Source organism: Danio rerio, chromosome 6, assembly GCF_052040795.2.
Source record: "Danio rerio strain M-AB ecotype USA chromosome 6, GRCz13ab, whole genome shotgun sequence".
NCBI classification, from domain to species: Eukaryota; Metazoa; Chordata; class Actinopteri; order Cypriniformes; family Danionidae; genus Danio; species Danio rerio.
The window spans coordinates 53644242-53663489 of NC_141026.1; the positions used below are offsets into that span (position 1 = coordinate 53644242).

A 19248-nucleotide genomic window follows, 5' to 3' on the forward strand; every position below is an offset into this window, starting at 1 on the left:
TGAGCATGCATGTGGCTGAGATGGACTTTGGGCTTTTTTGGGATCCATGTTGCTTGTTGCTGCTGTGTTTGTTTGTGTAACTTTTGGTGCCTATCTTGTGTTCTGGTTCGCTTTAAAGAGAGTTTGTGATTTAAAAGTACCTAGAGGGAAGTGAAAGGGAAGTATGTCACGTGACTTACATTTTACACACACGTAGCAGATTTTTTTTTTGCTATTCCATTAGGTTAGAAGCGGATGCTACCATATGCATGTTCAGGGGCAAGACTGGGACAAAAATTCAGCCCTGGCACTGTAGCAACATCAGCCCACATTACCACACCGACACAACCCACCCACGGACACGGACATTTACTATTTATTTTGGTGAACAGATGGTGAAAAAATAGTCCGGGTAATTGGGTCGGCCCATCTTGAAATCAGGCGGCCGTCACCAATTGGGCCAAATGCTTAACATTTATTATTATTATTTATTTTATTTTTTTATCATCATCATAATATAACATCTACCAAGACATAAAAGCTGCGTGCACGTAAGAACAATACATATAAAAAAAAAAAAAAAACTGACCGGCCCACATTTAAAAATTGGTCCGGCCCTTCTGGCATTTGCCAGAATTGCCAGATGGCCAGTCCGCCCCTGTGTATGTTTGTTCCAGTCAGTGCAGTTGAGTAAGGGGCGTGTGACGCTGAAGCTCTTTAGTTATTTAGAGGTGGGGGAGGGATTAGTTAGCGGGTGTTTAATTTGTTATTTTCTTTGATTTGGCACCGCTTTTTCTCCTTCCCTCCATCAGGTATGTTTGTTTACTTTTTGCATTTATTGTACATATTTGTAAATATATTTTGGGTGATTTAAATATTCATTTCTTTATCTTTATTTTAATAAAGCGAACCACTTTTTTGCCACATCATTGTCTGTGTTGATTCATAGCAGTTAACATCTCAGGGGAATTCTTAAAATATTGGGTTGTCATAATTATGTTAAGCCCCTTTTCATCCTCCGAGCCACATGGGGCGTAACAACCTGGATGGGATCCCTTCCAGAGCCTGAGTAGCAGCATCCCCCAGCACTTCCACCTTCAGATAGTACAGCATCCGCACCCTCAGTAGCACCCTGTTTATGATACAGAGCATGTTTAAAGCCATGTAATCACGATGTTATCAGAGCACATACTGTATCTAAATGACTATGCCTTATCTCATTACTGTTATAAAATACTGACAAATATGTTTTTATGATGCATGAAAATGTTGCAGTGCTTCCTATTTGTGTTGGTATAATCAGCATTGAATGCATACTATGAGTACTTAATATAGATGTTTGTATGCATGCATTTTACAGAACATAATTTATGAATGGCTTATATTCTCACTTGTTGCAGTGTTGTTTGAGGTGTTTCTTGTAGCTGTCATCTTGAAGCACAACCTCCGGGTTACAGTGGGCCAGCCAGTCTGCATTCTTCAGCTCAGGTGGACTCAACTGGTTCTTCAACTTCTTGCCTTTGCGACCCCGCGGGACTGGAGCTGACAGACCTAGACAGGCGAAAAAATTCTCCCTCATTATGCAACACTTGGAATGAAGAGCAGTCGCTAAATTCTGTTTAAACAGATACAGAGTCAAGAATTAGGGTTGCTTATGATAAAGTCCTTTAACATTTATTTGCCATCATTCATTTTTCAGAATAACTTAAACGCTAAAATTAAAGTGTGTCTGTATATGTATTTGTAATATATACAGTGCTCAAAATAAGTAAGGACACCCCATTTTAAAGATGAATATTTTTATCCATTTCTCAGTGAATATTTTGGTGCATTTAAACAAAACTGAATTATTTAATAAAATAATATTTTAGACACCAAACATCTCTAGAAATATAAAGATAATACATTTAAATTCATGCAAAATACTGGAAAAAAGTTACTAAAGTTCAACAAAATTGCATATATTTTTTTGTTTGCTTTAAAAAAATGTATTTAATATTTTTCTCTAACATATAAATTTGGGCTACTAGTTTTAAACCGTTATCATAAGTTATTTGGTTAGATTAGCGGCAGATTTGGCTTCAGTACTGACTAATCTAATGTATATGCATAAATATAACATCGTAAGGCTTCCTATAGAAAATCGAAATCTAAATGAGAGATTTGTGATGGGTGTACTCATATATGTTGAGCACTGTACATACAAAAAAGTAAGAGTTTTAATAATTGTAATAAATCAATATTAATAAATGAAATATTACTGACACTAAGATTTATAAGCTAAATTACACACATAATTATCAACTGATTTGGTAGAAAGCAAACTAAATAAAAAGTCAATTTCATATTTAAAACAAGCTGATTATTCCTTGCTAAATTTTCATTCATTTTGTAATCAATTATTATGTTTTGCCATCTTAATAAATAAAAAATGGACAAATATTGTGCAATATTAGCATTAACATATTACTTTTTATATAACCTTTTTTAATGCCAACTGATTATATTTTTCTTCAACTTTCTTCCCAAAGAGAATAAACTGATTTTGCAATTAAATTAATAACCTGAGTGGTTTTGAAGTGCTTGATTGTGTCCGTCTTCGGTGGGTGTGATCAGGTCCCAGATGAAGCTCTTAATTTTGTCGTCTCCTTTATAATGCCGCACACAGTAGACCAGCAGAGCCCTGCACAGCACCTCCATGTCTCGCTCTGCCAAGTGCCATTTAAAACGCCCATGATTGAGGATATCCTTCCAGCGACCCCACCTGTGCACAGACATTAATTTAACATTGGGTCCAATATTTATAGTATCGGCTTGATCTGTAAATGAAGTTCTAGAACATTGATGTATTGACTTACGTTTACATTCTTTTGTGGTTAATTCATGTTTACATTTCCCCGCACTTCATATTATATTATATTATATTATATTATATTATATTATATTATATTATATTATATTATATTATATTATATTATATTATATTATATTATATTATTTTATTTTATTTAATAATATATTATACTATATTATATTATCTTATACTTTATTATATTATATTACATTATCTTATATTATATTATATTATACTATTTTATATTATATATTATATTATACTATTTTATATATTATCATAATATCTTATATTATATTATATTATATTATATTATACTTTATTATATTATATTACATTATATTATATTATATTATATTATACTATACTATATTATAGTATCTTATATTATATTATATTTAATTATATTATATTATACTATATTATATTATACAATATTATATTATATTATATTATACTATATTATATTATACTATTTTATATTATATTATACTATTTTATATTATATATTATATTATATTATACTATACTATTTTATATTATGTTATGTTATGTTATATTATATTATATTATATTATTATATTATACCATATTATCTTATATTATATTATATTATACTTTACTATATTATATTACATTATCTTATATTATATTATATTATATTATACTTTATTATATTATATTACACTATCTTATATTATATTATATTATATTATACTATATTATATTATACTATATTATATTATATTATATTATACTATTTTATATTATATATTATATTATATTATACTATACTATTTTATATTATGTTATGTTATGTTATATTATATTATATTATCTTATATTTTATTATACTTTACTATATTATATTACATTATCTTATATTACATTATATTATATTATACTATATTATATTATATTTAATTATATTATATTATATTATATTATATTATATTATATTATATTATATTATATTATATTATATTATATTATATTATATTATATTATATTATATTATCGGGTTGTCACAATACTGCAATTTGGTACCAGCAGATACTGAAATTTTACAAACGACCATTTCCCGCTAACATTTGAGCTTTGTTGTTCTTAAACGGTGCTGATTTGCCATTGTGTTCACGTCCTCAACAAAATAGACTGTGATTGGCCGTGAAAGTCATCAGTTCACTGAACTCACCGCTTTTTACTGAGTGTAACCACAGATACAGGAAAACTGGAGCATTTTAAAACTATCCGCTTCATCAGCGGATACCTCAAAGGTCGACATGATTTTCAAATGCTCCAGTTTCCCTGTATCTGTGGTAACACTCAGAAAACAGCGGTGAGTTTGGTAAACTGATGACCTTCACGGCCAATCACAGTCTATTCTGTTGAGGACGTGAACAAAATGAAGTTTCACCAGTTGGCCCAATTTTTTTTTTATCTCGCCTAGGGCTCCTCAACCTTACGGGTCAATTACTGTGCAATATTTGATCCTTTTTGTCTTTTTTATTTTTTTATTTTGTACTGTAGGGATTGCTCTGATTTCACTCTGACAATGAAGGATCTTGAATGCTTTAGTTTTTGTATCTTGACTTGATCTAAGAACATTACTAGTTTTGTTGTAGGGCAGCAGAAGGTGACCCAGAAGAAATAAGCGGGCAGCCAAAAAGCAAAAGCACTGACCCAAAAATGAGCAGGTTTTTCTCCACTCTGAAACACTCTGCTCGGAGGTAGCGTCTGTTGCGATCGCTGAGACGTCTTGTGCGACAGGGCCGTTCCTCTGAGTCACTGTCCAGCTCAGAGAACTCCATCAGTTCATCATCCTCGAATGAATTATAGTGACGCGTCTGTTTCCGTACGCGAGGAGTGTCGATCACCAGACTCTCCTGGCAGGGACACACAGACATGAGTCAGAAAAGTGTTGTTGACTCAATATTTTTCTTCTTAAATGTCACCAATATGCAAACAGACTGAAGCAGGCGCACTGGAAATCACATGTTAATGCAACCCATCTGCTTTGACTGCTGATATTCAAATGCCGTCTCGCACTTCCTCCAGTCTCTATGAGCTGGTTTTCTAGCATCACACTGGTTTAGCTAAACTGCAAAAACTTTTAAACCAGTTTTACCTTTTCTGCCTTGGAGTCAATTTCCAGTTCAGCAATTTTGGCCCACTTTTGCCAGAAGTTTGGATCATCCAGAGAGATGTCGGTGCGGTTCCCTGAAGACACAAAGCTAGCCTGGAGTTGGCAAATAATAAAGGGTTATAAGCACATTATCAAGACTGAATCCATGCATACAGTGGAGGAAAAATTATTGAATGTGTCATGTGTTTTCCTGGAAATAAAATTTCTAAAGGAGCTGTTGACATGGAATTGAACCAGATTTTGGTAAAACCCCATTAAATAAAAACATAAAAATAAAAAAAAATAAAAATAAAGAGTTCTGAGTAATAACAATGGAATGGCACAAGGAGAAAGTCCTCAACTACTGGAATGTATTTAATGCTTTATATGAAAGGCTTTTTTGGTAATGGCAGCTTCAAATGCTCTCATATGGAGAATGAAGTCACAAGCATTGCTCAGGTGTTTTTTTTTTTCACAGACTTCAAAAGTTTAAAAACTTAATATTTCTGTGAGTCTCGTCTATCAAATCTGATCTTTATTTTGCAGTGTCTATTGGATTCAAGTCAGGTGATTGGCTGGGCCATTCTACAGCTTGATTTTCTTTCTCTGTAAGCATTTGAGAGTTTCCTTGGCTGTGTTTTGGATCATTGTCTTGCTGAAATGTCCACCCTGGTTTCCTCTTCATCATCCTGCAAATGTAGATGTTGACTGCAGCTAATATTAATTTACACTGAGGAAAGGCAGAGGGTTGCTGAAGAACTACAGATTTCAGCTGCTGTCTGGGCTTTCACTGCCTTTCGACTCCTACCTTTTCTTCATGTGTTCAGTAATTATTCCTGCGTCATTCCATTTTATTTCACATAACTCAATCTGTAAACTAATTAGATTTGTTTTCTTTGCATATCTGGATTTTGTTGGTTGTTATTAACACCTGGTGAGAATTTGAAGTCAACGGCACCTTTAGAAATTTGCTTTCTGAGAAAAACGGTGACATGTTCAATGTGTATTTCCTCCGATGTATGTCAAAGACAAATATTTCAAATGCTTCACTGACACATGCAATGCTTGGGCCCAATCCCAATTCTGCCCTCAAGCCCTTCCAATTCATTCCCTGCATTAATGTCAGGATATATGCAGGAAATATCCTAAAGATATTTTTTAATAACTTTTTAAGACTTTTAAAGCCCTTCTCAGAATATTTTAAGACCTCATCGCCACATCAAGTTCTAATCAGTATCAAACATTTAACTTAATAAACAGTGGTTAATAAACAGTTGTAGTTAAATAAATTAATGGAGCACAATCATGCAACAGAACTCAGATATGCTCCGAAGAAACATGTTTTCAGCAACAGGCTTCAGCCACAATTTAAACTCATCATTCTCCATTTTGCTATCTGTTTAGCTCTATGGTTTCGCTACATGTGGAGAGTGTTACAGGCACGGACGGAGGAGCTTGGCCGGATGCGCCCGGCCCAAACCAATCGTGTGGATCGAGGAAAATAAATATTTTTATTTAAGACCTCATAAAAACGGGATCTAGATTTTTAATACCTTTCAAGGGCCTTAATTTTCTCATAACTGATTTATCAATTTTTAATACTTTTTAAGACCCCACGGACACCCTGAATGTGAAGAGGTAGGGGTTTCTCTATTGCCTTTTGGTTGGAGGAGTATTCACCTTATTCTCAGCTGTCGAGCGGGCGCTGCCATTTGAATCTTTTTGTCTCGCGACTTCCGGTCACATTCACTTCCATTCATTTTTTGACGTTAACAACTGCTCGTTACGCTGCTTGATGTTGCAATTTAATATTTTCTTATTATATTATTCTACTTGGTCTGTATAGTCATGCAAACATTTGTTTGTTGAGCAAGTAGTTTGGCCATTTTCTGCCGTTTATTATTCCTAGTCATTTCTCCCATAGGCGACTGAATCGGAAGTTCTAAGACAATCGCGAAAACAGGCGCACTTCCACATTTTAGAATAAGGTCAATTGGTCAAGAAAGTGCCATTTAATCCTTCAAATTAAGATTTTTTTGGGATCACACTACAAAAAAATAAATGTTTGACCATTTTTACAAAAGCAACACAGCTGCTTGCTCAGGTGAGTAAGGAGACAAATGTATTTTTTGCCATTAATAAGATTTTTTCCCGCAAACAAACAACATGTTTTGTAACATTCATAACTGTGTTCATGTACAGGGTGATTTAAAAAAAATACCACCACTTTGAAAATCTGTATTTAATCGAAGAAACATGATGAAACCTTAGATAACTGATCAATGTGAAGAGTGCGTAAAGTTTTTTATCAGTAGAAAACAAGTTCATAGATGTTCAATATGACCCCCTCCAGGCCCTCGAGTGACATCAACCCGAAAGTTGTGCTATTCTTTTTGAATCACCCTGTATTATGTTCATGCTCTTCTCAGAAATATAAAAAGTCAAATAATAATCACCAAACTTCGCTGAAAATAGTCCCCTGTAATAACCAGTCATTAGTCCTACAACATATATTAAATTCCGATACCTGATGACTTGACAGAATACGCTGTCAGAAAAGTCTAGTAGAAGGGAATTTGCTTTTTGCAGCACATCTGGTATAATGTTATTGTTGTTTTCTTGTGGTTACATCCATGATTATGAGCCAAATTGAAATAAGAATTTTGCTTTGAAATAACTTTACTTTGCTTACCCCATTGGCAGATTATTTTGCTTGTTTTAAGGAAAATCTCACTTCATTTTTACTCATCATGTTTGAAAACAAGACAATATTTTTTAGATGTCTAGAAAATGCTTATTGATTGAAGAATGTTTAGACATTTGGACTATGAACAAGAAAAAACTCTAAGCTTTTGTGCTTATTTTACACATTATCCACCAGTTGTATGTCCTGTATGACACAGTGGCGCCTGAGGAAAACAGGAGCTCATACATTTTCTAGTTTTTCAGAGCCCAAATACAGTACAAACAACTTTGAGAGTAAAAGTTAAACATAACAGTGCTTGTGCCATCTAGAATGACTACCATAGCAGACATCTCATGTAAGCTAGTGATGACATATGATGATGCGTTCAGGTGTTGTAGTGGCATCTTATTTTCATCCCTAGCCCTGACAATGTAGGCATAGGGGTAGGGTTATTGACTCTATTCTTCATGTAGGAGCGGGAGCAGCCATTGGAATCTTTTTGGCTTGATGCTTCCGGTCTCATTCACTTCCACTGATTTTTAGACATTAAAAATGGCTCGTTGTGCTGCTTGATGTTACAAACTGAGGCTTTCTCATTACATTATTCTACTTTTTTATGTATAGTCATGAACACACTTGTTTGTAGACTAAGTAGTTTGGCTGTTACCTGCCGTTTATTATTCCTAGTCATTTCTATTTAATGTATAAATGATATTTCTGTAAAATATCGAATTTCGTCCACCCTGAAAAATGTGCTGATGTGACTACAGAATAGCCTGAATAGATATTTCCAGATGTATACCTTGGCAAAAGTTGATCCTTTGCCCTCGGACTGGATTGTGATGGTCTGTGTGCGCCGCTGCAGGATCTGATCAATATCCTCCTCGCAGAATTTCGAGCCCTCATCTTCCTCATCCATAAGCGCGCCGTACGCTCCCTTCCTGAGAAGATCTTCCACCTCCATCTTGGAGAGCTGCTGAACCTAAAAAGGGTAAGTCATGGCAACTTGTCAATATCATTACTCTGATATAAAAACTACAGAGGTCTATGAAAACGAAACGAAAACGAAACAGATTTTTCCGTATGTCTCACCCCGTTGAGACTGCCCTTGCGGTTGATGTCCTGCAGAACAGCTTTGTCCAGTCCCAGTTTTAGACTGGCCTTGTCAAACATCTCCCTCTCATATGAGTTTCGAGTTATAAGGCGATACACTTTCACTGCTTTGCTTTGACCAATCCGGTGGCAGCGAGCTTGAGCCTGTGGCAAACCAAAGCACGTTCTTGATATTTGTGGTTTTAGGAAAGCCTTTTGCTGATAAAGGGCGAGAGAAAAACTACAACAGGAAGACAGTTACGCAAACACGCTATAGCTTCACCTGCAAGTCGTTCTGCGGGTTCCAGTCTGAGTCAAATATGATGCAGGTGTCGGCGGCGGTCAGGTTGATGCCCAGACCTCCTGCTCGTGTGCAGAGGAGAAACACGAAGCGGTCAGAGTCCACCTTACTGAAGCGATCGATGGCAGCCTGCCGTAAATTCCCTCGGACTCTCCCATCGATGCGTTCGTACGTGTACCTGCATGAATGGAACAAATTACAGATGAGAAAAATCACAGATTTATTTCAGCTATGCATACCAGCCAACATAACTCCTTAATCATCACAGCTCTCATGTTTTGTTAGTAGTTTTAGCTATGCATTTTGAAATTTTATGAGCATACAAGATTTTGAAATGTTTGTGAAAAATGTTTATGACTGAGGGTGCATTTCTTTTATCAAAAAAAAAATATATATATATATTTACAGTTGAGGTCAGAATTATTAGCCCCCTGAATTATTAGCCCCTCTGTTTATTTTTTCCCCAATTTCTGTTTAACAGAACGAAGAATTTTTCAACACATTTCTAAACCTAATAAAAATTCTGACTTTGACTATATATACACACACACATTAAAATTTAATTTATTTCTGTGACTGAAAGTTGAGTGAGAGTTTGTTCATTTATTTCCACATTAGAAACTCGTGGTTATTTAATGGTATACTCTCAGAAAAAAAAGGTACACGGTGGTACAAATAATTTTTTGAAATTTTGTAACAGTTGTACCTTATATTGTACAAAACGAGCTCGAGTTCTGTATCTTTTATGGTACAATTGAAATGAAGGTACACAATTGTTCTCATAAAAAGGTACATCAGTGTTAGACAACTCCTTTATTACATTATCTATGAAAATAAATATGACTGGAAAGGCAAAGTGACTTTCTAAATAATTTCTATAATAAAACATGAATCATCATTTAAAAGCATGTGTTTAAAGAAACTCATAAAACATTCATTATTAAGTTTTATAATACAAAACTATAGGTGTTGTAAACTAAACATTTAAGGCATTTTTAATAATCATTTGGTAAGCATTTTCTGATAAATACATTTTCATTATTGATATCTGCACCTTTTGGTGTTTACTTTCCACTAAACACATGAGCTGGCAAAAGTCCTGCATATGCAGAGTGTTCATGCAGATGTTTTAGCATTGTAAAAGTAATCAAACATTTTGCATCTCAAAACAACACTTTTGCATGATTCTATTCTATTTTAAAATGAAGTCGATTTGATTTACTTTTAAGTGATTACAAATGTATTGTGTGAAAATTGGAGTAAATAAATGTTTTATATTGTACATGGGAGAATGTATTTCTTTAACATTTTTGAGAAAAATGTGAAATGTTTAGAAAAAAATAGAAAAAAATAGATGTTAAAGTATTTTTATTCTTTATTGTAAATAGAAAAGGTGCATTTACACAAACATAAACATTTTTAAAACGTTTAATAAATGTACTTGATATTTTATATTTACTGAAAATAAACTGACCCATTTTGGATATAGTAAATTGGCTTTAAATAGTTCTTAAAGGAACACATTCGACACCGTTAAGGTACAAAGTGTCTCTGTAGTGGTACCTTTATGGATCTGATTTGTAACTTTGATGAAGGTCAATACTGTATCTGCAGGTTTTAAAAACCAAAGGTACATTTTGGTTTCCCATGGTACAAATCATGTCCTTAAAGGTACAAACTGCAATGGTACAAATGTGTTTCTTTGTCTTAAGGTACATTTCTCTTCCCTGAAAAGGTACTGCCACAGTGACAAGGGTTTATACCTTTTTTAGTACAACATTGTTTTTTTTTGGGAGTAGGATCCATTTAAATAAAAACATATTAAATAATAATACCTTTATTCCTCAATGATACAGAAAAAAATGACTAAATATAATTAAATATAATTTTACATAAACATTAGATAAAAATGTTCAGATCATTTTGTAGTAAAATTGTGTGTAGATTTTTTAAAATATCCATTAAAGTGTCTAAAAACTTTCACATGACAGAGGTGATTTAAAGCTGAATTTTCAGCGTCATGTGAACGGTCATTCTAAATCATTAGAAATCATTCTAATAAGATGATCAGATGTAAAAAAAAAACAATTAAAATATACACAAATCATAGAAACAGCATTTATTTAAAATAGAAAATGATAATATAAATGTCTTTACTGTCAGTTATTATTAATTTAATGCATCTTTTGTTTTCAAAATTCATGTTTAACTATGTATATTTAAAAACTATTTTTTTGGGCTGAAATAATTGTAGTAATAAGACAGACGATCCCTATTATCTAATGGAATACTCTGGCTGTGAGAATAACTACAAATGTACTGAATTTTTGTATCATTACAAGACATTTTATAAATCTCACAACTTTAAAACAATTATAAAAATTCCAATTATAAACAGAACTTTGTAATTATTATTTTTATTCATGACTATTTTTTATTTATTATTCATTTCTATGGGATCCCTGAAGAAAAGCATTAAATAATCAGTGTTTTGATTTTATGTTGACATTCTGAGTCCATTTTCTCATTTACTAACAGTCTTTAAACATGATATGCTGCCTCACCTCCTCTGAATGAGGTAGTCCTCCAGTATATCCAGGCATCGGACCATCTGGGAAAACACCAGCACTTTATGTCCTCCGGCCAGCAGTTTGGGCAGCAACTTGTCGATAAGCACTAGTTTACCAGCGGCCTGAATCATTGCCTGCAGCTGAAAATCTGCAGCATCTGAACTGTAAGTTTTCCTGAAGCTCTCAAGGATCTTTTCTTCAGCGCCTAAAGAGAAGATAATAGACATTATGTCAGCTCTATAAATTAGAGGTGTAAGTGCTGAAATGTGAACAAGATATTTGACAAATTGCCATTTTTGCGCCACATCTAAGCCCAGAAGTCACCTGTAATGAGGTACGGGTGATTGCAGCACTTGCGAAGCTCCATCATGGTGTTGATGAGGTTGGGCATGTTGTGCTGGTTTGCTCCCTTGGCAAGGAAGGCAAAGTTTTTCTCCAGAATGGCACGGTAGTATTTCTTTTGAATGTTAGTGAGCTCCACCTCGATGATTGTCTCCTCTTTAGGGGCCAGATTCTTCTCCACGTCATCCTTCAGTCTCCGCAACATCATGGGCTTCAGAATAGCTTGCAGTTTCTTTACCTGCGGATGAGTTTATGTTTCTCACTTTAAAGCTGGGCAGATTTATTTTGTACGATATAAAGCAGCTTTGCTGTAGAATATATTGCACCAAAAGTTACTGTCATAAACAATATTATTGTAATATTATATAAGGGACAGTTTACACAAAACTCAATACTACCTATTTACTCTCCCTCAAATGGTTAAAAACCTTTATAAATCCATTTTTTTCTGTCGCCTAACACAAAGCTAAATATATTGAAGAAAGCTGCAAACCTGTCACCATTAGCCATGTTTCCACTATCGCGCCTAAGCGAATGTGCAAGCGGGCGAGCCAGGGCAAGTTGCGTTTCCACTGTGACTTCCGGGGCATTTTTCGGTCTGCCAAAAACATTGGGTCAAAGTGGGCCAGCTGGGGCTTCGGGGCGGAGTGAAAGAAAAGGCGGAGTTTGCCCGAGTCTGGTAAAGATGGTGTGCCACCATTATACTAGTTTTCCGAACGCACAGGAGTACATGCGCAAAAAAAAATAAACAAATAAGGGAAAGGACAAAAATATAGCTGGTCAGTTTAAGATATTCCATAACACACCTTATAGGCTAAGGGTGTTTTTGCTTATGACTGCTCTTATGTTTCCCTTTTAAATGTAAGGTTGTTGCATTAAATAATAAAGTAGTTTTAATTTAATAAGGGATATTTCTTTGCTGCATCCTCTTTGATGTTTCAATAACGTATAATAATCTTCACACCATGTTATAGACACAACCAGTAACAGTCAGTTATCGAGAGTTTGTCAAGTTTAAATGATGTGTTTGTGCATGAAATGTGCTCATTTAAATGCATGTGTGTGTATGTGATAGAAACCAGTCGAAAGAGCGCTCGCCTCACAGCTCTGTTGATGCCGCGAGCGGTTGCTTTCTTTCTGTATTTATTTTGGGGATAATACAAAGTCTGAATACAGCAGAAAGACATAAAACTTTACAAATCACATGTCCACTTTTATAGGCTCAACACAATAATGTCTATCTAGATAAAATAGCCTAAGCTTTATTAAAATCATTTAAAGAATTAAAAATATCGGATATAATAAAGTCACATTAAATAAATAAACCAATATAAAACAAACAAAAGCTATAACAATTTAGGTATATATGATACAAACAAATGAAACCATTTCAAGCCATTTTAAACTTTCATTTTACAAAGGCCTCTCTGAAAAAAAAGATTTGAGATATTTTCTAAAAACTATAAACACAGGAGGAGATTTGATATATTACTTATTAAGTGTTATATACGATGATATTAATCAAATTGTGCAAACAGAGCATTTTAGGGTGAGAGAAAACTTTAGAAACTACCTTTTTTTCTGTCATCCAGTCCTGCGCAGCGCAGCGTTATAATAAACGATTAGGAAAAACTGCACATAAAAATGTGTCCTCTGTGCTCAAATTAATGTTTATGTTTAACATGATGTAATAAAACTTAAAAATTAAATTTTAAATGTAGAGCTTTATTAGTGGATAGCTGCTGAGTGCAACAAAATATTGACCTTATTCTAAAATGCGGAAGTGCGCCTGTTTTCGCGATTGTCTTAGAACTTCCTTTTCAGTCGCCTATGGGAGAAATGACTAGGAATAATAAACGGCAAAAAACGGTCAAACTACTTGCTCTACAAACAAATGTTTGCATGACTATACAGACCAAGTAGAATAATATAACAAGGTAATATCAGTTTGCAACATCAAACAGCGAAACAAGCAGTTTTTATGTCTAAAAATGAATGGAAGTGAATGAGACCGGAAGTCTCGTGCCAAAAAGATTCAAATGGCTGCGCCCACTCGTCTGCGGAGAATAAGGTGAATAGGCTAAAGTCTATATTTTTCTACTTGCTCTCATGTCCTGAAACACCTAACTGTTTCCTTTCCTTCGGTTTCCCAGCATCCTTAAATTATTCTCTTAAATAAAGGGGAATCACCTATTAAGTGTCATATAGCCTAGGGAAATATTAATATGTTTAGGTCTCTCCGGAGCATTTGGGCTGAATGTGTGACAGCGTCTATTAAAACGAGGATGTTATAAAATATGTTTTATACCGAGTTATTACCAGAAAATATCTGTGGTTTTATTATAAGGATGGTGCGCTGCGTCATCCCTCCGTTTGTGGTGAGACCACACGATGCACGATGCCAACAGTCAGTCAATGAGTAAACAAATATAATGAATGAGAACATAAAGGCCTGTGCGTATAGACATATAATGTAATGCTGTTCAGTAACGTGTCATTTGTTTGTTTTGATTGTCTTTCTTTTAATTGTTTCGTCATGATACGACGATGTGCTTTAACTACCTGCCTAATTCCTGTTGAACTGGGCAGGTTGTGTGATGTTTGATTCGGGGGACATTCTGGGGGTGGGGTATGCATGACGCACTGCGAGCTACTAGTCTGACTGTGGGAACGCAACATGATTTCGGCCTCATTGTTCATGCTCCCGGGCTATTAGCACGGTTTAGCCTGGCCTGATAAAAGCCCTGGCTTACACTGGCCCGACAGTGGAAATGTTTTTAACAAAATAAAGAATCTCATAAAAACGTGAAACAAGTAAAGAGTGAGTAAATGATTACAGAATTAAATTTTTTGGGTGAATTGTCCCTTTAAGACAAGTTTAGACAAGGGCTAGTTTACACGAAAATCAAAATGTACTCGCTATATACTCTCCCTCAAGTGGTTATAAACCTTTATGAATTTTTTAATCAGCATTGTAAAAAATATCTTTTTATTATGTTCACCAGAAAAATAAACTCATGAAATGTTTAAAACCACATGAGGGTGAGTAAGTGATGAGGTCATTTTCATTTTTGGGTGAACTATCCCTTAAAAGCAAGATCACAAACTTCTCACCTGCTCCTCTGTCTTCAGGTCTCCGAACTCCTCCAGGAACGTGGTTTCAGAAGGGAACTGTGAGGGTTCGAGAAAGTTCAGCAGACTAAAAAGTTCCTCAACTGAGTTCTGCAACGGCGTTCCGGTGAGAAGGACTTTATGTTCCTTGAGAAAGAAGAGACACAGAATAAACATTAAGTTCAGTCTGCTGATTCATTGACACACACAGCCTCTCTCTGATGAGTGTATAACTTCTATTTTTAGATTTTTGATAAGTTTATCTAAATGATTGTACAGTCAAGCCCGAAATTATTCATATTTCTGGCAAACTCTTGACTTATTTTTTGTTCAAATGTAAATAAAAGCTGAGAAATATATTTTTAGCCCTCTTAAGCAATATATTTTTGGGGGGATTTTGGAATTAAAGTTGAATTATTAACCCTAAATTTAGCTTTCTTTTTCAAATTATTCCCAAATTCTGTTTAACACAGCAATTTAATTTTCATGGTATTTACTACAATATTTTTAAACATTTTCTGGAGAAAGTCTTTTTTTTTTTTATTTCGGCTAGGATAAAAGCAGTTTTTATTTTTCTTAAACCAATATTATTAGCCCCTTTTAGCAATATTTTTAGAGATTGTCTACAGAACAAACCATCATAATACAATGACTTGCCTAATTACCCTAACTTGCCTAATTAACCACTTTACGCCATTAAAGATGCAGTAGGTGATTGTTTTCAGAAACATTTTTTGTTGTGCTGGTTGACAGTCTCTTTACATTCCAATAGTACTGAATAAAGTAAATTATCTAAATGTGTTTATATGTATTTTTATATTCTGGGTAAGGCAAAAAACAAAAAAATGTTCATCTAATTAAATATTGTCAGGCCGATAATTCCCATAATTCTGAAAAGTAGCCCAAACCATCTGTCAACAAATGTAGATTTGTACATTTGCACACATTTGTTCACACAGATCTGCCATTTGCGCGTGCATGCACGCCGCGTTCACATGCACACAAGACAGTGACAATTGCTAAATCAAAACTTTTTAAAATCCAGAATCAATATTGAGTTACTTTTGCACGTTGTAAGAAGGACGACACCATGGCTGAAGTATTACTGTTAGGTAATGTTATGTTTTAAAACTATTTTAGTCACTCAAAGCTGATGTAGCTTGTGTTGTTATGAAGGGGTTATATGCACAGAAGTGTTCAGCCAATGAAATGTTTCGGCGAAAGATTGATGTGACTATTTTCAGTTTCAAAAGAGATCTTTTATCTTGAATAGATAAATTTGAGTGAATAGCGTTATTTCACCTAGCCTGCTTTGCTGAGCTTAAGTAGGCTTTATATTCACATTGGTTCATTTTTAAACAATGACAGCCTGTGACGTGCTCCCAATATTGTTTACCGCTACTCTGAATATTCGGTCTAAAATAGCATGTAAGTATGGCTTAGTAATGAGTGTAATTCCTGCACACCGCCGGCCAATCACTAAGCATACACTAGTCGCTTTAGGACTGCGTGTGAGAGGGACCTGCAATCCTTGCATGCATGAAATGTTGCACATTATGACAAGTTTTGCTCGCTAACTACATAACTTAACTGAAAAGTGCTAGATATAATATAGTTTTTAGTTAAGAATTGTCGTATTATAAAGTACTTGACATGAACTAGTGGGTCTCTGTCATCTTTAACGTGCGCATTCGTGATTTCAGGAGGCGTGGCTTTGGATGGCAGGGGAGGGACTGTGCTTCAAACATATTGTGCTAACTGGTTCGCATTTAGGCAGATTACCCACGGCACCTTTAAATGTCATTTTAAACTGAATACTAGCATCTTGAAAAATACCAAGTAAAATATTAAGCATGTAAAGATAAAAGAAATCAGTTATCAGAAATAAATTATTATTAAAACTATTATGTTCAGAAATGTCTTGAAAACAAATCTACTTTCCGTTTGTAAAATAAATAATAAATAGACTACAAACTTTCAAAACATACAGCATTATTTATCCTTTTAATTCCAGCATGTTGCAAAAGCTCCATTAAATCACTATCTGTTAGCTTTCACTACTGCAAGCTATGCCTTATGTGTTATGTACAGACCACAGTATATAAAAAATGCATCATCTTATCAGCAGTAAGATGTTATTTTGTTATAAAAAACACAGCATTGAGTCAAAGGTAGACGAGTTTGCACACACTGGCCACCGCTGCAGTGATATGTAAAGCGAGTGAGATGAGATTACTCATTCTGTGTTCAGAGAGGGTGTGCGTATGTAAATGCAGTGAAGCAGAACTCTCAGCAGAAGCTAAATGAGATATGTGCAAAAGAGATGGCACTATAGTTTAGCTTGCAGATGGCATCACTTACCCTTTTCTGCATTTAGACCTGAAACACTTGTAGACTTTCAGATGTTGCTAATATGGACCCTTTTCACAAGATGGTTCGTTTAAAGGGATACGTAGTTCACCCAAAAGTGAAAACTCATCGTTTATTCAACTTTCGCTTGTCAAAAATCTATTTGGGTTTCTTTTTTTCTGCTGAACAACAAAAGATGTTATTTTGAAAAATGCTGGAAACCAGTAACCATTGAGTTTCATAGTATTTGTTTTTATTTTTGATAGGTTTACAGGTTTCTAACATTCCTCAGAATATCTTCTTTAGTGTTCAACAGAATGAAAGTTGGCAACCACTTGACAGTGAGTAAATTATGTGTGCATTTTTGTTTTTGGGTGAACTATAGCTTTAACAGTTTTAATGTTTTGATTTTTATTTACCTGTTTTTAAATTTATAAAACTATACTTTTGTATTAGAGCTGCACAATATATTGTGTCATCATCTACAACACAACATGAACCTTCACAATAGTTATATGGCATGATATGCAATGATATACAAGATACATCTGCATGTGTTTTTGTGGTTTGTGACTGTAAAATGAATTTTTTATAAAGAATTCAGGCATAAGAAATTGTACAGTTTGCAACCTGAATAATGATTAATTTTTTTGAACTCTTTTTTTTAAATTTAATTACTGTACATAAATACTGTTAGACTCAGAAAACACTATTTCAATTGCATTTTTTCTTTGCTGTATTTATCTGTTTGTAGATTGTTTATAAGATTTTATGCAGATGCGCTCCCACTACAGAATCAATATAAAATGATCAGTTCTTTCTTAAAAGAGAGATTCAAGTCACCTGGTGAAATTGTATTCATATCAAAACACATATTGCAGAATAACAAAATATCGTTAGATTTTCCAGAATCAGGCAACTCTACTTTGTATTATATCATCTTTGCATCAAATTTAAAAAAAAAAAAAAAGAAGTGGTCAAAGTTATCAGACTGCCTTTATCAGACTCTCACCCATTTTAACCCCTTTTTTCTGAAAGTTGTGAAAACACTTTAATGTTTTTCTTTAGTTATTTCAGCAAATTGGAATGCAAAAAAGGTACTTTCCCATTCACTAAACTTTAAGGACCAATTCCAATTCTACCCCTTAGCCCTTTCCTTTACCCCTACCCCTTGTTTTGCAAGTTCACGGCAAAAAGTAGGGGTGTCCCAATTCTCATTAGCTTGAAGGCGTAGGGCTAAGGGGAATGGGTTAATAGCCCTTCGAACAAAGATTTTTCAGGACCACACTCGAAATCAAGGTGTAAAAAAATTTCCCATAATACACCTGCCACAACAGCAGTATTGCTGAACCCGGAAGTAAGGAGATCCACAAATTAGTATTTTTTGTCATTATTACAAATTTTTCAGACAAACAAACACGTTTTAATATATTCATAACCGCGTTCGTGTTTTACCTTTATGATAAAAAAAAAAAACAACTTAATAAAAATTTAAAAAATGCTAAATTTCGCGACCTTTAATCCATAATCATAACTCCTGTACAGCAGTCCCACACCATTCTGACACTCGAACACCTTATCAGAAAAGTCTAATGGCTGAGAATGAGCTTTTTACAGTGTATGCTATAATGTTAATGCTGTTTTTGTGTGTTTACATAGATGAATATTTCCACTGTGTAAATGCACAGTATAGTTATGATCTTATTGCCATGTTATATCGTTATGATAACATAATAAATGTCTTCAGTGATTTCCTAAAGATAAATAATAAAAAATAACACAACTGGAATAACTACAGCAGTCGCCATCGTCTGATCTCATATGAAGCATCAGATGGCA

General features: G+C 34.1%; 1 protein-coding gene across 7 annotated transcripts in view; it reads right to left on the reverse strand.

Moving 5' to 3' along the window:
• Positions 1 to 19248, reverse strand: part of chd6 (chromodomain helicase DNA binding protein 6) — an 85921-nt gene that overhangs the window by 24756 nt on the left and 41917 nt on the right. For all 7 annotated transcript variants that reach the window (XM_087258008.1, XM_087258007.1, XM_087258013.1 and 4 more), the window contains 11 exons: positions 15064 to 15207; positions 11932 to 12187; positions 11602 to 11812; positions 9020 to 9215; positions 8737 to 8901; positions 8447 to 8626; positions 4962 to 5072; positions 4517 to 4719; positions 2544 to 2743; positions 1371 to 1530; positions 1022 to 1111 (listed from right to left, as the gene is read on the reverse strand). In XM_087258008.1, coding sequence (XP_087114134.1) covers positions 1022 to 1111; positions 1371 to 1530; positions 2544 to 2743; positions 4517 to 4719; positions 4962 to 5072; positions 8447 to 8626; positions 8737 to 8901; positions 9020 to 9215; positions 11602 to 11812; positions 11932 to 12187; positions 15064 to 15207 — 1916 coding nt within the window. The remainder of the gene's footprint in view (positions 1 to 1021; positions 1112 to 1370; positions 1531 to 2543; positions 2744 to 4516; positions 4720 to 4961; positions 5073 to 8446; positions 8627 to 8736; positions 8902 to 9019; positions 9216 to 11601; positions 11813 to 11931; positions 12188 to 15063; positions 15208 to 19248) is intronic.